At 40.2% G+C, this 23,444-nt stretch overlaps 1 protein-coding gene across 5 annotated transcripts; it reads left to right on the forward strand.

Annotated features, from left to right (window-relative positions):
* Positions 1–1,394: 1,394 nt before the first annotated feature.
* si:dkey-206f10.1 (adenylate cyclase type 8) lies at positions 1,395–22,898 on the forward strand. Of its 5 annotated transcripts, none has more exons than XM_039781026.1 (23): positions 1,395–1,410; positions 6,677–6,797; positions 9,255–9,374; positions 9,585–9,792; positions 11,382–12,119; positions 12,385–12,534; positions 12,742–12,872; positions 13,130–13,241; positions 13,350–13,477; positions 15,105–15,263; positions 15,449–15,683; positions 15,764–15,934; positions 16,044–16,144; positions 16,531–16,732; positions 17,100–17,177; positions 17,354–17,514; positions 17,723–17,804; positions 17,981–18,139; positions 19,632–19,778; positions 20,214–20,306; positions 20,509–20,623; positions 20,773–20,975; positions 21,795–22,898. In XM_039781026.1, coding segments are annotated over exons 3-23 (3,582 nt in total). In that variant the 5' UTR covers positions 1,395–1,410; positions 6,677–6,797; positions 9,255–9,372; the 3' UTR covers positions 22,002–22,898. The 5 variants fall into 5 exon arrangements, with proteins under 5 accessions (XP_039636960.1, XP_039636958.1, XP_039636962.1 ...); XM_039781024.1 differs by lacking the exon at positions 1,395–1,410 and adding an exon at positions 1,664–1,879; XM_039781028.1 differs by lacking the exons at positions 1,395–1,410; positions 9,255–9,374 and adding an exon at positions 1,665–1,879.
* The last annotated feature ends 546 nt before the right edge of the window (positions 22,899–23,444 follow it).

A 23,444-nucleotide genomic window follows, 5' to 3' on the forward strand; every position in this document is an offset into this window, starting at 1 on the left:
TGGGTTTAAATAACAGGGGTCTTGTGTGATATAACTTTGCTTGAATGATCATTATTGTTTACAATCAAGCTTTGTTTTCCTCACTCTCGAATGCCAGAAATTCTGGTTGCCTAATCAGCAATATTCCCTGTGGAGCTGTGAGCATCTCTTTCTGATGGAAGAACATTTCTCTTATCTAACATAAAGCATTTACTAGCATGAGATTTTATGAATCAGTCAACATTAAGACCCAGACTGAAAATGAATGAAATTTCCCTTTAAATCAGTCAACACTGTTTAACAGCAACCTGTGCCAAGCACCAATCACAGCCAGTGTTCCTTTTGATGTTGGCCTACTCAAGTGCTTAATGACCCTCTACAAACTACAAAATAATAAGATGAATCAATTCCCAGGACAGGACGCAGCTCAGAGCAAGTCAAACAAAAATGTTCTTTAAGGCAACGTGACATATTTTTGTCGGGCATCATGGAACCATAATGGAGAAAAGCAACTTTTCAGTAAAATAATTTCCTCTTCCTGCGACTTAGAGACCAGGAAGGAGCCAGAGAGAGAACAGAGGAGGTGGTGTTGTCACTTACCCTTGCCAATGCGATGGTCCAGAAGGGTACGACAGTCCAGTGCCAGCCTCTGAGAGGCCGGGACATCAGGCTCAGGCAAGGGCATGGCAGGCAGACAAGCACACAACAACCCACAAACACACACACACTCAGACCACACACACACACACACACTACTCCTTTTATAGACAGAAAAACTCCTAACCAAAGCCAAAAACATACACGCAACACGACAAGCAGCAGACTAAAAATCTCTGATTTTCTAGTTATAATATTCCCAATAAACGTTTGAAAAGTAAGCCTACCAATACACACAAAATAATGTAACCACCATCAAATTCACAATTCTTTTATAGATAAGTTATTCTAAATTTACTCACTCACATGCATCCTCAACTCCCCAGCTTGGCTGCAATAAACATTAGACAGATTCAAACATACACTTTCCCTTAGTCAAGCCTGAACAGAAAGACCAACTCCAACTTCTGTGTAAAGTTTCACACCAACAAACATCCAAATTCACTTAAGAGTCCCTGCTGAACACCAGCTTGTATGTCCCGGTCTTGAGTCTTCTTAGTAATTTATCTTAGTGCATAGGAAGATTGGCCGTATTATCGAAGAGATTAGCGATTAGTCCTTATTCAATAGCAGCTCTGCTCTCTATGTGCGCCTCTCTCATTAAAAAACATCTCACTGACACAATGGACCTCACTATCCACCCAGAGTCTCTCTCACCCAGGAGACACAGAGAGAGGCAGGGAGAGAGGGACACTGTGGGACAGCCATTCAGTCAGTGGGCTTGAGGTTTAAGGAATGTAGCCACAGCAGACGCCAACACATGCAAAATGACTGGTGAGAGATTTCTGTGCAAATTCACACATAACACATCACACACCCTAAACACTGATGCAAAGCTTCTGTCACAAAACATTTTCACGATCAGCATTTATTAATTGTGGATTTGGATTTGGCAGCTCATACAAGTAGGTTTATTTATCTCAGCAGTCCACTTCTTCTGCAGTGTACTACAATAAACTTTTGGAGGGCTGTGATTATGTCTCCAGGCGTAGTAAATGTGTTTAGTTTGATGTTGCCCACCTGTCATGTTGGATGCTAGTCACTAGGCGGCGTTGCTCTTCCAGGTTCACAGAGGAAGGGATATGTGTGGCACTTTAGCCCTGAACTGGGTCTCCACCGGCGCTTCGAAAATCAGGAAACCCGCTGGATTGTCTTTGGCCTGTGGTGGAAGTTAGTATGCCCAAATTAGCCGATGCCCTAATAAATATTTGACACGTGAACATGTTTGAACCATCAAAATACGGTAAGTACCAGGTGTTAAGACTAACGTTTACCTGACCCGTGACAAACAAATGATGTAACGGTAACTTAGCAAATGTAGCTAACACATTATTATACATTCGGACAGAAATCCCAAATCATGCCAGTAAATTAATGTTAACGCTAATGTTAGCTCTTGCAGGTTTTCATCTAGCTAACGTTAATTTTGTCCTCTCGTGATATTGTGTTTCGACACGTTCCCCTGATTTCGATTATGTTTAGACATACATTATCAAATCTAACAAGACTAACTCATACTATTCGTGAGCTTCAGAGCTAGCATTCGTCTACGCTAGTAAGAAAGTATGCTAACGTTAGCTAGCTAACTGCTTAACGGGAAGCCCCTGGCTGCTGAACAACGTTAATTAGTGTCAACGACCACATAAGCTACTTACCATGTAGTGAGCAAAATCAAAATCCTTAATGTGTGGCATACGGACAGTTAACGTCAGCCACCTTGACTTAAATTAACCGTCTCTGGTTTAACTATGACAGGACACAGTACATCTAGTCACAGCGTAACTGTTCCTCTAGCTGACAGCTGTTACTGGATAGATGTAGCTAAATATGTGACGGACCCACCACCACTGGACAGCAGTTTAGTCATGTTTTAGTATGCAGTCTGCGCCCAGTACCCCTCAATAATTTTTACTGGATAAATATTGAAAAGATAAACTCCATATTGTACAAATAGCCTACCTGGTCAGATGTTTATGAGTGTATTATGCTTTTTTAAGTAGCCTATAATAATCCATGGATAATGTTACTGTAACTCATAAGATAGATGGAGGGATGTAGCTAAGGATGTTTAAATGTAAGATATGGAGGGATGTAAAGATGTTTGAATGTAAGATGAGCTGAATACAGTAAATATTATTATTGATGTATCAAATAAGCATCAGCAATATATAGTTGTAAAAGTCATCAAAACATTGATAGTAATATGTAAATGTATGTGATATACTTTAAATGTATAGATCCGATGGTAATGCACCGGTATGCAATCCCCTTTTCATTTACAGTCCAGATAATAGGCCTATATATCATAATTTATGCAGAACTGTTACAAAGTTAAGTCATCCAGACCTCTCCTTTGTACAGCGATGCAAGAATTAATAAAAAAAATAAAAATGATTAGTAAAACTAAAAGGGAATTAAGTGTGCCTATGAGGCTATACTGCAATACATCAAAATATATTTTAAATCAGTATTCTGTAGCCAGTATCTGTGTATGGGACATTTTGCTTTTGTAAGTCTTTTTTTCTACCAGTTGGTGACAGCAGTGAGGCGGGATAATCCAGTCTGTGGGTGCATCTGATGGGAGATTAGAAGCGAAACAATTTGCAATTTCCTGAGGTTATTATTGTGCATAAAAACTCTTTCATTGCAATAACGTTACGTAAAGTATTCTTTAGGACAATATATTATTAAAGGTTTACATGACATGTCACAATATCTGCCACCTTTATTGAAATCTGAATTTGGTGCTTCTCGGTGGGCCACTAAGGCATTTAATTCCCAGGGTATCTTAACCCCACTAAGCCACCCGATCCATGTGACAGTATTTTTGTCCTCCTGTGCTGCTGTCATCTCTTTTTCTGTTCAGCTCCCATTAGATGGCTATTGGTGTGTAACCCTTTTTTGAATGGGTTAATACCATCTTGCTTATGATGAGCTAATGGCTAAGCTAAAGCTCAAAACAAAGGGGTTTTGGAGGTTGTCATTATAATATATACTTGTTACTGCAGTAGTTATTGTAGTTAGGTGCAAGAGTAGAAAATTGTTTGCAGAACTTTGAAAATGTGAACCTTGTAAAAGATGAAAAAAGGTTTTTCAGGATGGTTGCATGGATGGATTACCAAACAGGCCTATTGGGGACATGCCCAAGAGTCTGGGTGTCCCCAAGCCGCAGGGCCTCTGTGTGATAGGATTGTTATTCAAATTTATTGTCAAACAGGCTAAGGGCTCGGTTAAAATCCCATTTAAGGAATATTCTTTGCATTCACTATGAATCTCTAATCTTTGTTTCAGTTTGACCCTAACTGACCTGTACGTCTTCACTTTCAAGAGCTCTGTGAGACTGCCAACAAAGGCTAACATGCATTCAACGTCCAACTGTAGTCTCACGACACCCATGCTTACACAGCGCGTTTGTGATACAATAACGCAAATAGATCTCTGTGTCCAGCATAAGTGAAATGTTTGGCAAGCACATAGGCCAAAGGGTCAGTTCTGTTTCTGGTCTGGCTTGAGTGTGTGGGAGAATCAGCTGATCAGTGGACAGCCAAAGCAGCCTTAACACTAATTAGCTTTTGGCTTTTTTACCTCACAGGTCCTCCAAATAGAGTCACTAAATGAAATGACAGACATTCACAGGCATTAACTTCAATTGTTCATAATGAATAAAAAGGCTGTTATATCAGAATGATCTAAAATTAATTAAAATTAGTTAACTGTTTCTAGTTAACAGTTATATCTCATTAAACATATTCAAAGATGTTTTACTACATGCTTACCATGTTTAAGAGAGCTATGCTGGTGTGGTAGCACTTGTAGAACAAATTGCCTTAGACCTGGCAGCTATTTTAGATGTACAGTAATCAGCAAGAAAGGCCTGAGCTACGCAGTCACGGTTGGACAGATGGGAACTCATTAGATCAGCCTTAGGGGCCTGGACACAATTAGCAAAGCCAGTCTCAAAAACTTTAAACCAGCTTACAACAGTTGGGACCACAGACCTGCTGATGCTATCAGGCCAGTAAGTGCTCTTCTTCATCAATACTGAGGGAACGTTTGTGTGTTACAACACACACATTTCATGACAATTGTATGGGATATAATGCTCATAACATACAATACAAAAATATCCAACAATGACACAAATTTGTCAGAACATCTGTGCATTGGTTACAGATTGCCATGCATTAACATTAACCAGCCAATTACAGCAAGAACAACCAGAAGACAATGAGCAAGAGAATATAACACTGTTTTGAAAATCTTTAATGAGACCCTATGGATAAGTAATTCAATGAAGCATCTACAGTGTTCTAGAGTCTACAGCCTCGACACATTTCAAATCAAGTCAAGACAACATAGAGACATGTCTGACTATCCTGACATAGCTTTCTGTCATCACAAATCAGGTATAACACTTGTTTTAAATGCCTAAATGATTTCTTTTGTAGAAGGCCAATTTGGAAGCAGCCCAGTATTATGAAGTTACTGTATGTTAAGCCATATTTTTTTGTGATTAACAACTTTTTTATTTTTTAACACACACACACATTTTAGCCAGTAGGATCCAAATGAATCGTTTCGGATCATATCGTTCTAAATGAACCAATATCATCCTTGAATCGTATCGAAAACCACAAATCGTGATACGAATCGAAGTTAAAACGAATCATCACCCCTATTAACCAGAAAATGTCAAGAAAGTCAATGATCCCGAGAAGACAGGGTATTGATCTGCTAGGTTGGAACACAAAAAGTAATACATTGTCCACATAAAGCATAAATTTGTGCACTACACCTCCTACCATTACACCTGGGAAGTTAGTCTTCCCCCTTATGGCTGCTGCAAAACAATAGGGCTAAACAAAACAAGCTATTGGGGATTGTCTATCAGGTATTGATCATGCAATATTAATGAGATGCCTTATATTATCTGACGAGCTACACCCGTGAATAAACCCCACTTGATCAGGATAAATTTGAGAAGTAATAACCTTATTTAATCTCTTTGCCAATTTCTTTTTAAATAATCTTAATGTCTGACTGCATTAGGGAAATTGTGCGGTAATTCTTACAGTCTCCTGGGTCTTTACCTTTTTAGGAACAAAAGTTATCAAAGCTTGCCTAAATGTTGGTGGTAGTGTGCCCTTCTCCAATGCCTCTATACTGTATATATCTCTAACCAAAGTGTGTTGAGCCATATTATATAATTGATGGGAGACAGAATTTGAATAAGGTCTGGATTGAAAAACAGTGAACCTATCTACGGAGGTGGGTGTGGTCTGCAATCAGCTGCAGTGGAGAAAGGTAATCATCAGATTATCATGCTTTTAAAAAAAAATAATAATAATATCCCAAAGCTCACACAGTAGCCCAAAATTGTATGGAAAAAAAAGAAAACATACAAAAATGTATGCATTTATTTTTCACCAAGGAATCAAAATATTTTTCTTCAAAATACTGGTCAGATAGATGTGTAATAGCCTGTTAGGCACAAACCTGAATTTAAGGTTTTTAGGTAATGTTGTTAACTAGTCACACTTGCCCATACATTACTGACATAACCAAGAGCACAAAGGCAATATGGAGGTGACAACTCTGCATTCAATTTTTACGATGACATCCAATTGGGAGCAGAGTAAATGAAAAAGAAAATGCAAGAGATAGCATATGAATAAACCTTTGATCGTATTGCTAGATCGTATTAATTGCCATCTCTGCTCTTAAAGTATTTGGTTGACTCGCCCAAAGGCTGAGAGCATTGCATTCGTCTTGCCGTTGTCTTGTTGCCAATGATCTGCCAGCTTTGCAGGCGAGTGAGAGGGGCTTTCTGACTTATCAATCCTCTTTGCACTCCTCACTGCAGCTCTGCTTTGTGGCAGTGCTTGATTAAATTTCAAAACAGTTGTGGTGTTGACCTACAATCCTGCCAGAACGGCACCACACATCTTGGTTGGATCTTTATCCGTTTTGGACACTTCATCCCAGTGGGGACTATTTCAAGTTTCATTTTGTCTTGCATGGGTTATGCCTTCATTTTCAGATCTGCGTACAATTCCTGTGCCATGGAAACAGCAAAAGTGGATTATGACGGGCGGGACGAGTATATCCTACGGCAAATGTTGGACATGACGAGAAGATACACAATATGTAAAACATTACAGGTCAGTTGTGGCCACAAGCCAAAATGTGTTTGTATACTATAGGTGTTGCTAGATTGTTGACGTCTTTAGACTTTTCCTCTTCTCCATTCACTTTAGAAGTAGGTGACATTGTACCAGAAATCCCTACTCTGATAGACAACTCTTGTTTTCCCAGAACAGGTGTGGACTATGTCATACAGACTGCCTGAATTCAAATAATGCATGTATTAAAATGTAGTAAATAAGTCTGTATTTTGTTTTAATATTAGAGTAACAAGAGTAACAAGTGATCCTTCAACAGCAGATAAACTTGAATGCTTGCTGTGTGATCAACAAGTCCATAAAACAATGCTGCCATATTATAGCTTTCACTCACATGTTGACTATTTTCAGCTGTCGTAATGACAGCCTTAATTAAAAATGCATCTCTTCTAATATAAAGTGTTTTATCATATCCAGTCTGTGACAAGCCAACTGCTGACAGTGGACTTTGAGTGGGTGGGACAGCAGCATCAAGAGCCAGAAGGACCTGGAGGAGTTTAACTCTGGGCATTAATCAGCTCAGGTCTAAATCTATTCTAAATCTGGCCACCAGATAATTTGTGGGAAAGCTGCCTTTCTTCTGGCACACACTGTGTCAACACGTGGAGCCTACCAGGTGGCTCTTTCCAACATGCTGAATGTTTGCAGCATAACCAGTTCTGTCCACATTAAACAATAAAGATGATTTGATAGGATTCTTTTTTAGAAGGTGTAAACACATTTATTTGGACACATGGGCTCAGTTGGTAGATTATACCAGGAGCCACAAAGGCTATACAATCATTTGCTGTTTATTCACACTTAAAACAAAAAAGCTTTCTCCTGATTCAGCATTCAAAATCAGTATACACTACAGTGGAAAGTAACAGTTTGGAAGATGTAGAGATGATGCAGTGCTAAATCAGAAGGTGGATAAACTGTTTATTAAAACCAGTAAACCAAAATCTTTCAAAGCTTTCCAATCAAATTATAATCATATATATTGTAGTGGAAGTTTCCTTTGCAGCAGGGGAGACGTTTTAGAGTTCAGTAAAGTGAAACAAATAAGACAGTCTGAGACTAAAACCAAGTTGGGTTTTTGTATTTTATTAAAGATATATTTGCAAATAGGAGCAACATGATTTCACAAAAGGCCGCAGCCCAGTGTGGAGTCAATCACTACGTTTACATGCAGCCAATAACCCGTTCAAAACCGGAATATTAGCAATAACCCGGTCGCGCACGTCCATGTAAACACCGGCAAAAACCCGAATATGCTACCTGGGTTACCCCTTTTCTAACCCGAAATTTTGGTCATGTAAACGCGTATCGGCATATCCCCATCAAAAGGAACATTGATTTGTGTTCTGCGCATGTTCTATTCGCAAGGAATCTTGGTCTTTTGAGTAGAGGAACTTCTTGTATGCGCCAGAAACATAGTAATAATAATAATTATATACTATAATAATATAGTTATATATATGTCAATGCAGAAAACCTGCGCGCTTTTTTACCGAAAGTAAACAAGAAGTAGAGGTAAACATGGCGAGACGCAGCACAGCACCACACTTTTGGAGCGAGGAGGAAACCAATTTCTTTATTAGTGTGGTGAAAACCGTGAATATAATCTCTTTTGTTGACGGCAGAAAGTACCGAGATAGTGAGATTTATAAGAAGGTGACCGAAAAGTTATTGCGTCTTAAGGTTGTCCGTAGGCTACGTCCAGACGCTAAACGTGCGTCGCCGTTTACGTCGGGATATTGCCAATTGATTACAAATTCCATGTAGGAGTAACTCTCTCTGCTCACGCATGTAAACTGGTTATTCCGAATGTTTCAGAAACCCGAATAGTGACCATAACCCGAAAATTGACAGCTTGTTTCTCAAATGAGTGAACAAGAACACTAAGCTTATATGCATCTTCACAGTGACAGCACACACGCACTTGGCTTATTATGACGCTACAATTCTTACAGGCAATCTGATACACATGAAGACATCTCGGAGCCATTTCGCCTCCTCCTCCCTGTACGACTTTCACCCCCCCAGTTACATCTTAACTGGCATGGGAAAACTAGAGATAGTTTTAGGGTGAATTTGTACCCCCTATCTGTTCAGACAAACAGTGCTCACATTATGTTCCAGACTGGACGTCTCAGCATTTAAGCAGAAACTGAGATAAACTGTCTTTCAATAATGTGAGAGAATTAAAGTAGAAATTATATATATATATATATATATATATATATATATATATATATATATATATATATATATATATATATATATTTGAATTTGTAAGAAATCTGCAAATGAACTAAATTTCACAGGGCCTACTTTACTCAGGGGTAAATGTGTTTATATATAACCACAAATTATTATATTTAGCTCAATGTATAACGTGTTCATGTGGTTGTACTCTTTTTTTTTTTCTTTTTTACTGTTTCAAAATTCAAGAATCGGCCAAACACACAAAGGAACACTTCAGCAATTTCATATTGCACTTCCATAAAGTTGGGCGACTCACAGGAGACGGACAGTATGAGTAAAATGAGCAGAAGTCGAGATATGCTGAATGTGAGTCCCTATGAGTCAGGCTCCAGAAATACTATATCCTACATTTCAAATAATGCAACTTGAAAGTGTCTTTCATTAGATCCCCCACCCCCATACACCTGGTAAACACCCACATCTTTTCAACTCCACACCTCCATTTTGTAAGACTTTCTGTTAAAAAAAGAAAAAGTCTCCAAATTGTTTTAACCCCAAAAAATATTTCTACTCCAGGCTGCTGCCTCCTGATCAAAGACCAACAGATGAGGTCGGCTATCTTACCACCATGGTGACCTTCTCTGAGACAACACAGGTCTTCCCCATGGAGCTGCGTGAGCCGACCTGCCTTACCGCGACCCTGTCCCCTGGGCTGCGGCGGAAAAAGATGCTTTGGCAGAACGCTGTAAAACACATCATTAACCAGAAGGAGCTCAGCATCCAGGTGATGGAACCGTTGTTGTACAGTTTGTTTGTTTTGTACATATTCCCCCCTAATTAGACAGATGTGGTATCCTCAGAACCACTGCCTCATTTTACACAAACCAAAGAAAATTTAACTAAACTGAAAGTCATGTTTTGATGTCTGTGCCTGACTGTGTCTGCATCAACATCATGAACATGAATTATTAGGCCACTGCAGCTTGAGTCCAGACCACCCATGCTGGAATGAAATGTTAAATTCAATTAATTTATCTGAACAAATACTATAGGCTAGTTCAACAATAACAACAGAAACCTACTTTCTCACTTAGTGTCTAGCTATGCAAATAGTATTGGTTTTACAGTATCTGACCAGTGTTTTAATACAACAGAGGTGATTGGAATATAATTTGTGGGGCTCAAAATATTTACATATAATATATATGATTTTGACACGATTAAAAATGTAATTGGTCAATGCTGTGAGAATCCCAAATGATATTCTATTTGACTTGGTGGCAGATAGGCAGATAGATATAGATATCACAAAATCTGAGTGAATAAAATAAAAAACTAGCCTACATGGGTACCACTTGGGGTAGTGAAAAAATAATGTATGTTTTTTGTATTTCTGGACACACACTGCTCATTGACCAGTGTCCAAAAGCACAGCTCAGTGGTGATTATTAAGAACTGTATAGCCAAGCCTACCATATAGGCTAGATAAAAGAGACAACTTTCTACATGGACATAAGAAGAAGAAGAGGTGGACTGGTAGCTGGAGAGTTGCCAGTTCACCTCCTGGGCACAGCAGTCGCAGCCCACTCACTCTGACATCTCTCCATTAGTGCATGTAAAGGACCTGAGCATGTGTGTGTATTCCAGGCCTGTGTGTAGTGTGTAATTAGCCTGACAAGCCAGACCCACATCAAGATGTTGGGTCTGGGAACTCACCATTGACAGGCCTCAATCCGAGGGGCGGGATAAACGGTTGTCTTTCAAATTCCCTCTGCACGCAATAGGACAGCGCTACAACCAGGCAGAGCAACGAAGAAGGTAGTGAAGCTAGTTGATAGATTAAACTTTTGCCGTATCCGGTCGGCAAAACTCTGAACACATCTTCCTTTTTAAAGAATGATTTCAGTGCCGTTGTTTGTTCTTTTCTCAAAGAAAAGCTTAACTCCAAGTCTTCCAGGAGACTGCCATAAGCCCGCCCACCGACTCTATACACGATGTGATTGGCCTGACCAGAGTTTGGTTTTTCCAGATCGCAAGCCAACGGAGAGTGCTTAGACCCCCCCTGGCTGCAAATTAAATTTGCTAGGGTGCGTCTAGATTTCTAGGCTAGTGTGTAAAAACAATAAATAACAATAAAATAACAACAGAGTGTAAATTGCAATTTCCCCATTGGGGATTAATAAAGAGTATAAATTTAAAAAATTTAAATAAATAAAATTAATCAGTGTGCTTTCCAACATAAATCAATTTCTGGACCATTAGCCTACATCCTATTTGTCACCTAAAGGAATGGTATGAAGCACAAAAAAAAGGGGAACGGAAAAGTGCTAGATCTTACAGTAAACACATCTGATTTTCTGTTGGGTTTGACAGGTGGGTGTGGAGCCAGCAAGTAAAATCTTTGTGACTGATGCCTACATGGACGAGATCAACAAACAAATCCGTGACAAGGCCTCACGGGGGGTCACAAAACGTCGCTCCTCCACATTTAAAGTGCACCCTTCCCGTGGCTCCATCAGCACATACAACAGTACCAGGGCTTCTTTTAATGAATACTCCAGCGATGCCGACTTCTTTGTGCACTGGGGCCATACAATTCGTGGAGTCTGTATACCCACCTTGAGGCATACCTTCAAGTCTCGTGATCTGGAGAAACTGTACCAGCAACACTACTCCCACCAAAGACGCAACTCTCTAGTCATCACCAATATAATCGATGCGGTGGCCAAATTACACATATTGGTTCTGTACCTGGCAGTGGTCCCTGAGGCGGTCACGGACACTCTGCGTGGCTACCTGACGGGCATTTTCATGGTGTTAGCTGTAGCGCTGTGCATCGTGGTGTTAACCTGCAAGGAGTCCTTGTCCCCACGGTGGCTTCACTATGCTAGCCTAGCTTGCTGGTTCTCGCAGACCACCCAGGTGCTGGGAGGACTGGTGTATGGACTGGAAAAAGACCCATCGTGGTATGTTTTGTTCACATTGTTCGCCACATACACGCTGCTGCCGTTACCTCTGCTGTGGGCCATGTGTGCTGGCTCCCTCACCTCAGTACTGCACCTTCTGGTGGAGATAGTGTGCCACTACAATGATGCCATGCTTTTGAGAAAGGTGAGGGATTTTTTTTTTCCAAGCCTATATTTGATATCCATTTGTGACAACAGCTTTCTTTATTTTCACAAATATTCCCCCCATCTCCAGCTATAGATAATATCTACAAACCTACCAAACACACAAAATTTCCTTCTGACATACCTCAATTTAATTGAAAGAAAAAGAAGAAAACATACCCATTTCCTAATTCTTATCCTCTTCTTAGTTCACATGCATTGGGTTCAAATGAATTGCATGAATGCAAAATCTCTCTTGGATGCAGGTGTTTGCCAAAGGCCTGCTGTACCTGGGTATGAACACAGCCGGCTTGTTCATCCACTACCTGACAGACCACGCCCAGAGACAGGTCTTCCTGGAGACGCGGCGCTGCATTGAGGGTCGCCTCAAACTAGAGCAAGAAAACCAGAGACAGGTACAGTGACTGCTGCCATTGTGCTATAGGTTAAACTTGGAGAATTATGAAGACAGGGACATCCCGTATTATGACCTCTGTTGACTGTTATAACTTTTCTCAAAACTTCACCAAAAAAAGCCTCCTAAATTCCCTTCTGACCTGTGTATAAACAAGCATTTTGCTGCTGATACCATGTCACATAGAGTTTATCATCTTGCCACACAGGAGCGTCTGGTGCTGTCGATCCTGCCTCGCTTTGTTGCCTTGGAGATGATCACTGACATGAGCTCTCTGGAAAATGAACTCAATCCTCATGAGTTCCACAAGATCTATATCCACCAGTACAAAGATGTCAGGTACACACACACACACACACATAATGTCAGTATGTTAGTACCAACAAGGCTTATATAAGAGGGTTTTAGGAAATAAGTTTCTCATGGATGTTTTTTAGGACTTGTTGTCATCCTTTTACAAATTGCAAACTCTTTACATTCAGTCTTGCATGTGTTTACTCGAACCAAACACATTAACAGGAATCTCTTACAATTTAAATGTGTATGTTATTAGCATACCACTTCTTTTACTGTTACTGTTTCTCTCCTCTTTGCAGCATCCTTTTTGCAGACATCAAGGGCTTCACTCTGTTGTCCATGAATCTGTCGGCCCAGGATCTGGTTCGAATCCTCAACGAGCTCTTTGGACGCTTTGACCGACTGTCAGATGTGAGAATTTGAGCTCTTTTTTGTTGTTGAGATAACATATATATTTTATTGTTCTATCAATAATATTTTTTCTCTTTTCCCTGGTGTCTTGACACTTTATCATCACAGGAACACCACTGCATGCGGATAAAGATACTGGGAGACTGTTACTACTGCGTGTCAGGGGTCCCTGAGCCACAGCGTGCCCATGCCCGTCATTGTGTTGAGTTGGGTCTGGCCATGATCAACACCATACGGTCAGTCTTAACTTAGTGGAGTTTTTAAGGGCTTATCATGCTGTCTCCTGCAAAATAATGATACATTTATTTTCACTACTTCACTACTCTATGTTAAGGTGCAAAAAGAACAAAAACAGTCACTAATTAGTCTCACATGATCACTTTTTCTTTTTTTAACAATGTTTTGCAATTACATTTACAACTTTTAACAACCCCCGCCTCCATTTTCTTCCAGATGAGTGCTATAGTCCTTTTTGCCTGTAGTATAGCAATATCAATAAATGTATATTCTTGGGGTTTCAGATTTAGATTTATTGGATACAGGTGCAGCAATATCCTCTTAGGGTCAAGTGGAATGTTCACAGACAAGATGAACATAGTTTTATTGATCACCTCCCTCCAGAATGTTTTAATTTTGTCACACAGACACAGTGCATACATTTTCCTTTAGCCTCATTGCATTTACAACAAAGGTCAGGTATATTACTGTTGTATTTATTTAATTTGCAATTGTTTGTTATAATTCTAAGGATGAGAGTGCAGGAATCCCAACTGATTGGTTTTGCGTAGAAGAAATAAAGTTCCTCACTTGGAGATATAAAAAAAAGAAAAAAAATGTTTCTTTGGGATGTCGTTAGAGAGATTTCTTCAAAAGTCAGTGGGATATTTTGAAATAAATATGTTAATTTAGGCAATATGTTCATTTTTTATTTATTCTCCCTATCATAGATATAGGTAAGGGCATCCACCTTTCTATAGATTTATGTACTGAGTTTGTCTGTTCGTGCTATAGTTTATAAATGAGATGTTATTTTGATGCCCAAATATGTCAAATTAGATGAGAGCTTGAAAGTAAACAAGCATTGGTCCGTATATTGTCTTTCATTTACGTGAAGCGTTTACTTTATAGATACTACTAAACAGGCCGATTAGATCTAACAGTGCTGGTATGGATGTGTTAAATTGTTTTAAGAATAAAATTACATCGTCAGCGAAAAGAGCTATTCTTTCATCTCTTTTGCCAATTGTAATCCCTTGTATTTGCCTACTAGATCTTATTGCTGTTGCTAGTGCTTTAATAGCTTGTATTAACAGAAATGGTGATAGAGGTGAACCTTGGGGGCAAACTCTTGTAATATTGAAGGGCTCAGACACCACTTCATTTCTCAGTACCTCAGCTATAGGATAGAGATGTAATATTTTGATCCAGTTAAGGAAAGTATTTCCCAAACCAAATCAAGCTGTAACGTCAAAGATATAAGTCCAGTCAACCCTATCGAGGCCTTCGCCACGTCAAGCGAGAGAAGACCTGTGTCTTTTTCTTCTATTTGGCAGTACAGTACATTGAGAACTCGCCTTACATTATGGAATCCTCGCCTTCCCTTTACAAATCCATTTTGGTCATCCCCTACAATACTTGGAAGCACACCCTCTATCCTTTTCGCCAAAATTTTACTGAGGATTTTTGTATCAGTGTTTATTTAACTTATAGGTTGCATATTCTCACACCTTGTTTGTTTTGGAAGCAGGATGATCAAGGCCTCTGTCATTGAGGCAGAGAGGTAGCCATTATTGTAAGATTCTAGATACATCTCACATAGCATAGTTGCCCTCACATGGTCACTTTACTACCCACCAACACCAGGTATGTGCGGAAGCAGCTGAACTTTGACATGGACATGAGGATTGGGATCCACTCGGGCTCTGTCCTGTGTGGGGTGCTGGGCCTGCAGAAATGGCAGTTTGACGTCTGGTCGTGGGACGTGGGCATTGCTAACATGCTGGAGGCGGGTGGCATACCAGGGTGAGTGGATGGCTAGTACCAGCAACCAGCAGTAGTATCTCTTTGATGCGACACATTTTATCTCTGCCCTGCCTACCACATAGTTTTACACATATACCCACTGTTGTCCCACTGAAATTATTCAAACTATTAATTTCTTCTTATGATATAGAAATTTCTTTGACATTCTATTCTCTCTCATCCAGCCGCATCCACATCTCAAGGGCTACTCTGGACTGCCTAGAAGGCACCTACAAGACAGAAGCTGGTCATGGTCGTGACAGGAGCGAATTTCTGCTCAAACACAACATCGACACTTTCCTCATCTGCCCTCAGGAGGAAAGGAAAGAAGTTGACCATGTTAACCCCCTTAAAGTCCAGAAAACTATTAAAACCTGGAACCCAGAGCTGCCCTTTGGGAACATCATTGACATGAATAGCGTAGGTGTTTCCAAACAGCTTTTCTAATGTACACACTACGTACTTGATTGATCTCACACCATTGTATTCTTTTCCTGCAGATCCTGGCCTCCTTTACGAATGGCTCGATGCCCAACATATGTCAGTCTACCTCCAAGGAAATCAACAAACGCATCAAACACGCTATTGAGGTTCGAAGCAGTGAGCGTATGCGCAGAGAGCACATCACTCCACTGACCCTGAAGTTCAAAGACACGCACATCGAGGACAAGGTAAGCAGGTATAGATGCTTGTTCAGACAGTGTTTGGTAGGAGGAAATAAGTTCATGCCACAAAGTAAATAATGCTGATCTTTCTTTGATTCTCTCTTGGTTTGTCCAGTTCTCCCAGATGAGAGATGAAATGTTCAACTCCAACCTGGTCTGCTCCTTCATCATGCTCCTCTTTCTCATGGCTGCCCAGGCCCTCATTCCTGCGCCCAGGTAGGGAGACACAGACAGGTTAACAGCAGATGAGTTATGGATTGAAGCTTTAAATTAAATTCTTCATTAAAAAGTCCTAAAGAATCTGTATTCATAGATACTAAACAATATCAAATTGAACTTTTTCTGACTGAAAATATCAGCTTTAATGTTGGTTTAACACCACTAAATATGTACTGCACTGTTTGTCTGATTTGAAAGCCACTACATATGTAAGATTAATTTTTCTTCCTTTGGTGCCATCTGGAGGTAGTATCAAGAATGAAATGTATAGTTCTCCAGAGCATATGTCACACACTCCTCTCATACAGTGGATTAGCATTTTCACTATTTTACTCTCTTCCTTTCTCTTCTACTTACATTCCTCCCTCGTTCTTCCTCTGCAGGCTGTTCCCAGCCGTCCTCCAGTTTTCAGTCTTCCTGCTCGTCTACATGCTGCTGCTGCTGTTGGCCCTGGCTGAAGAGTTCAGCTGCACTCCTGCACGGCTGCAGCACATCTGCTGCTGGATCCATGAAAACAACAGCGCCCGCAACCTCCTCACCCTTACCGCCATCGTCATCAACTTCGGCATGGTCTCTACTGACATGGTGAGAGTCTAAACAGGACAGGGCCAGACTTCTATACATTGGTTGATGAATAAAGTTTCTTCTCCCTGCTACAACTTTCCTTTTTATACTGCTGTACTGTTTTTGCCTGCTCTTTAAAAGAAGTGGAGAGATTTCCACATAAAATTGTACTGTGCAAATTACATGAAGGAATTAAGTCGCTGACATGTAAAATGTATTTTAGATGACAAGCAAACTATGCTTCCAACTGAAAGACCAACTCTAACCAATGTCTAAATAAGAAGGGTCTATCAGTTTCATTCTGATACTCCTTCTGTAAGTCTTTTTTTAAGTTAAGGTCAAAGGTTTTATGTGACTTGTATAACTTGTGCTGTCTACCTGTGTCCAGGTATGGTGCATTCTCACAGACACACAGGAGGCTGAGGTAATGGACAGAACCGTCTTCACCGTCTGCACTTACCATGAGGTAAAGACGCTTAACAACATATAACAACAATATCTGGCAACATTTGGACTCGCATTAAATCACATTTTCTTGACTAAAAGTTTTCTCACCCAATTGCCATTTTTGAACTTCAAGAAAATCATCAAAATACATTCTCCTTCTTCGTTGCCTCTTCTTCACTCCCTCCATCTCCTCAGGTCTTTGTATTGAGTGGTGTTATCGCCATGGTGACTTGTGCCGTGTTCCTGCGTCTCAACTCTCTGCTGAAGCTGGCGGTGTTGCTGCTGGCGGTGGCCATCTACACCTACCTCACCCACCTGGCCTTCCTCACACTCACGCGCCATGATATGCTGCACAGGTCGGTGAAAAACATACACCGACCAGCTCAGGCTGTCACACAATGAATTTTTCGAGATTGTTTTTATTTACATTTAGTTTAATGTTTATAATTGTTTTGCTTAGTTATAAAAGGTTTCAGCATTTCAGCTGTTGCAACTGTACTACTGAACTCCTTTTACATGATTTCCATCTCTATATTCCATCTCTCTTAATTCATTTCTGCACAGGTCTCACTATGTCAGAAGAAAAGGAATTTCCATCCTTCTCATGGCCATGTTTATTATTGCTGTCTTCTACAATGGACGACAGGTACTGGTAAACTCAGACGTTTTCCCTGTGTTGATTTAGCAGCAGTTTACAGTAGTTTTTCTGTATTATTAAGACCAAATCTGCCAACTGCCAAACTGAGTAAATGTGTAAAGGAAAAAGTCACATACAGGCAGGTGACCCCTGATGATGAGTCTTATCTGTGCTTTACTTTCCAGTGGGAGGCCACTGCCAGACTTGACTTCCTGTGGCGTCTGCAGGCCCAACAGGAAGTGGAAGACATGAGGGAATTGCGGGAACACAACGAGTGTCTATTACACAACATCCTGCCTGTGCACGTGGCGCAACATTTTCTGGACCGGAGCAAGAATGACGAGGTGCAAAAAAAACATGACCTCACCTCTGTCAGCCACTTCCTTCCTATACTATGTTTTCTTCTCAAATTATTTGTCTTTCGTAGCACAAAAATATAGAGAGAATAATCCAAGTTTATTTGAAAATCATTTTATTTTAAATGCTGATTGGACTATTTTAAATGTCTGAATATATTTGCTGTTACTCTGATAAATACAATATAGGTGAACTATATATATATATATATATATATATATATATATATAAATGTTATATGGAAGGTTTTAATTGACTTAAATGTTATTTACTGGATTCCTTCACACATTTGCACAGTTTATTGTAATTGAACTGCTTAAAGGGATGGTTCAGAGTCATTTCACCAGTACAAATAGGTTCTGTACTCATAAAACGAGGCATTGGAAAGTTTGTAAGTACACCAGGAGTTTATTTAAATAACACTTGCCTGCTGGCTTCTACTCTCTGCTGCTACCGCTACCGCTGCGTTGACGTCACTTCTGTGATTTGGGAAAAACCTGTAAAAGTCCTTTGCAAAACTCACACGTGTAAGGGAAAAGCTAGTGAATTCAACACTCCATAGAAATGTATTGATAACTGGATGATATTTGAAATACTTTTTAAGTTTTGACCTGAAAATACAGGCATTTACTGTATAAAACTTTCAAAATTCAGCGAAACGTTTTTATTCTCTCGTGTGAAACTTTGTTGCCGGAAACAACTGTGTACACGTGACTGAGCAGAGGATTGTTGTGAGATAGTCAGACACAGTTACTTCAGACTACTGCAGCGTGAGTTAAAAGATAGGACAAGATGCCACCCAGTTGTATCTATCCCGGCTGCGCTATAAAAGCTAAAAGGTTCAATCCGGAGACCTTCCATGATCTGCCGTTGCGCTACAATGACCCGGAGCTTCTACAACAGTGGCTTGTCGTTCTCAAAATGGACATCACGACGGCAGTCGAGATGCTAAAGAAGAAGCGCTACCAACAAAATATTAGTGTATCCCTGGAACTGGGCGTCGTTCTGCCAGGACTTTTACTTCTACGGGCTTTTCCCAAATTACGGAAGTGACGTCGACGGTAGCAGCAGAGAGTAGAAGCCAGCAGGCAAGTGTTATTTAAATAAACTCCTGGTGTACTTACAAACTTTCCAATGCCTCGTTTTATGAGTACAGAACCTATTTTTACTACTGTAGAAGTTTGGTACCATTCCCGGCATTATTGGTGGCGGTAATTTACGAGATACACCTTTGGTTCCATTAGCGCCTGCAATAAGCCATTCGGCTGATAGCGCTAATTCGACCAATGTTAGACCAAGGGAAAAAAGCTCCTGGGAGAGGAGGACCCTAGGGTGAAATTACTCCGAAACCATCCAGTTAACAACAGCCGACAACTTGCATTGATAACTAAAAGTCGTACTGAATAAATCAATCTACTGTATGTATGCCAGTCAAACAAATAGGTTTTTAGGATAAAAATTATACTATTTCCATTTCAGGAGCTTTACTCCCAGTCCTACGATGAAGTCGGTGTCATGTTTGCCTCCATCGCTGGGTTCAATGAGTACTTTGAGCAGAAAGAGATCAGACATGAAGGAGTGGACTGCCTCCGACTTCTGAATGAGATCATTGCTAGCTTTGATGATGTGAGTATGGGACTGAAAATGAAAGTGTGCTCTGTATGTTTTTTTTTTACTCTAACACTATAAACAAATCTGAATACAGCGACATAGTCACTTTAGTATGGTATTACTTTTAAAGGGTAATTTATCCAAAGTAGTATTGTATAAATATACAGTATATATCTGGGTACTGTAAATAACAGCAATAAAAATATGCATTATATTTTGTCTTTCAAATATGTATAGATGTATCATCATCATCATGTAGCATATAGATGTTATATGTTTATGTGATATTGTCTTCTGATATGTCTTCACCTGTCCCTTTAGGTGGTAAGAATAAATAAGAGTAAAACAGATAGTAGGCTTTATTCCAGGACATGCTTTTGACAAATGCTGGCCTAACTCTAATGAGATTGATGTGTCATTTGATCATTTTATCTCTAAATATTTCACAAGTTGTTGGAGGAGTCGTACTTTCACTATGTGGAGAAGATCAAGACCATTGGGAGCTGCTACATGGCAGCCTCTGGCTTAGCTCCAGACGGACAGGTGGGACATCTTATTGCACACATTATGCTCATTTTTGTCCTTCCATGATCTGCACCTGCTTTGATATCCTCACCCCCACCCCTCTCTCTCTCTCTCTCTCTCTCTCTCTCTCTCTCTCTCTCTCTCTCTCTCTCTCTCTCTCTCTCTCTCTCTCTCTCTCTCTCTCTCTACATCTAACTATCCATCTCTGTCTCTCTTTCAGGCATCTATGGATGAATGGAATCATTTGAGTGAGCTGGTTTTGTTTGCGCTGGCAATGCAAGAGACCTTGAAAGAGATTAACAGGCTCTCTGCCAAAAACTTTCAGCTGCGTGTGGGTAAGTGGCTAAATGGCTTGCCTCCTAAATGCTTAAACAATTGATGGTTGATATAAACTGCTCTCTGCGATGGTTTCTAGTGTCATAGATTTAATACTAATTCCTTATTTGTCTAAAGTAAATTGCTTGTCTGCATTGCACTGAAACAGGCATTGCCCACGGGCCGTTGGTCGCAGGGGTGATCGGTGCCACCAAGCCGCAGTATGACATCTGGGGGTCAACCGTGAACCTGGCCAGCCGAATGGACAGCACAGGTGTGAGCGGACGCATCCAGGTACCTGAGGCCACGCGCAGGGTCCTGGCAGAATGGGGTTTTGTCTTGGAGCTACGTGGAGAAATCTTTGTGAAGGGGGTGAGTAGCTGTTAATGTTAGTGGTTATTCGACTGTCAGTTGTCCCTAAGTATGGTGAAATGGAGGACCATTTGGGTCTTCCAAAATGCTGTGGATCTGATTTTACTGGGTAGCCACAAAATTAAGTTCAGGTTAGTCTCGCATTGCCAGACCTTCCTCCACAGCGCTGCGGAGCAGGTTCTGGCGAGTCCACACAGCATTCTGGGATGGGAGAAAAACGTGTTCTGGTTTATTGCCATTTCTTTAAACTAATCACATTTGTCTTGGGCGGTGCTAAGCGTCGCACGGAGCAACGGCGTCTCTGCAAAATAGCCTCGGGCAGGAACTTGTTTTGGTGGAACGTGTACGTTCAATGGTTGTTTTAGTCGTGCAACAGAAAACTCAGATTCGACATAATCTATCTAGCTGTCTCAATTTACCATGCAGAGATCTGAGGAGCAGTTAACCATAGTTAACCATAGAATTTCCCGCAGCACATGAACAATCATGGATATAGACTAAGTTCAGGTTAATGTTCAGTGAAGTTCTTATATGAAGGTAATGCAGAGAAGACATTACATGACATTAAAACAGCTAATGTTCAGGCTAACAGGCTCAGAAAACTACAACAGGACAAATAAAACAAGAGGGACATCTACTGGTGAAAAGAAACAGACAGATGAATGAGTTCAATCACTGTTCAGGAAGGGGACATTAATGCATGAAATGTGTAGATATTAAAGCATCTTAACCATATTTGTAAAGAGGTGTTGGTAATAAAAACCGTGAGGGTGACTGAGAAAGGATTACCACACTTGGTGACTGTTGTTGTCATTGTAGGTGAGCGAGAGTCAGGGGAAAGTCCGCACCTATTTCGTCAGCACCATGCGCAGCAAGAGGGCCAATGCTGGTCGCATGGCGGCGCGGACAGGAGGACGCATGACACTCGCAGGAGTGGTGTTTGGTCTCGTCCAGGCCAAACAAAAGGAAAAGATGAGAGAGACTAATGGGGGGTTCTGTCTGACTCCCCGCACTCATCAATGCTGAAGGGACTTTTGGGGTCAGATGGTGGAGGACACAGCACAGCCATAATGTGTCTAATGGTTTACAGTTTTGTTGTGTGTGTTTTATACTTTGCCATAATAACCAAATTAGCTTCACAAACAGAAAAGGGTGTAGCTGTTAGACACAGGACCCAAATCCGGAAGAGCCTTTGTTCCTGTGTCCTCCTCTGCTTTCCTGTCAAATATGTTGGGCTGTATTGTACTTAATTGACATTTGGGGAAACTAATACAGGGGCAGGCTGGCTTCTTTTACAGTGAGTCTGTATGCCATCTTGAGGGCATTGCTTTCTATTTTTTGTTGCCATATCTACACATTGCAGTTTTAAGCATGTTAAGTTAATTTTGTACAAAACTAATAAAGGCCAACATGTCTTTTTTTGCTGTTATCCAAGCAATTCCCCAGACCTCTAAGCCAAAATACCTCAAAACAACCAGCTCAACCTCTCATAGACTTTTTAATGGCCTATACAATGCTGACTAGTGTTTTTTTACTGTAATGTGCATTATTCATCAAGAGCAAATGACACAGAAGGTTGTATCTTGCGTGTAATAATGATGTAATAATGTTATACTGTGTCACTGTCATATAAAAACACTTTTCCACTGCATTTTTGTTTTTTTATGTTTTAACTGAAGGATGACAAGCGCATCTATGGGACAAAAAAACAAACAGAAACTGATATAGTATATAATACGGAATAACAATGTTTATACCTCAGACAGACTGGGCTGGACCTTTAAAATAAGGCTGTGTTTTCTAAATGTTTGGTTTTCTGGAAGTGAGATTCATTTTTCCAAGGTATGTTCGTTTTTTCACCATTTTTACAAAAACATTTATTAGTCTACATGTTCTGCTAATAAAACCAGCAATTACAACAAATCTAAGTGGTGTTATTTCATTTTAATTGTGCATATGATTCATTCTGATTCATTCATCCCCAAAGATGTGCTATTAAACTTAAGTCTGTAGTTTAAATTTTTTGGGTCTGTCAGATGTAAGTGTTTAAGTTACTTTTCTGTCAGTGTCCCTGGATATCAGAGTCAGGAATGTAGCCTATATAATGCATATAAATGTCAAAATGTGTGTCCTCCAGTAGGCTAAAAGATGTGAAAGGTAACGTGTCAGCAGCAGCAGAACCAGAAAGAAGATCCTTTCTGCTCCAGCCGAGCAGATCTGCTACATCAGATGAAGTCTGCATGTTTGTCTTCACATTGCAGCTGAATGACGAAACAAAGGCACAACAAGCTTGGTATGCTGCTCTAACATATCCAGCCACTAGGAAATATAGACTTATATATTTTTTTTTTTTTAAAGTGTGAAAATATATTTTCTTGTTGTTTAAAGGGATGGACTGGACTACTACATTTTATATTATGGAGTTTGTTCTATTTTGATTGGACTATAAACCGATTAATATCTCATAAA

The sequence above is a fragment of the Perca fluviatilis genome, chromosome 18 (genome assembly GCF_010015445.1).
Source record: "Perca fluviatilis chromosome 18, GENO_Pfluv_1.0, whole genome shotgun sequence".
Taxonomy (NCBI): domain Eukaryota; kingdom Metazoa; phylum Chordata; class Actinopteri; order Perciformes; family Percidae; genus Perca; species Perca fluviatilis.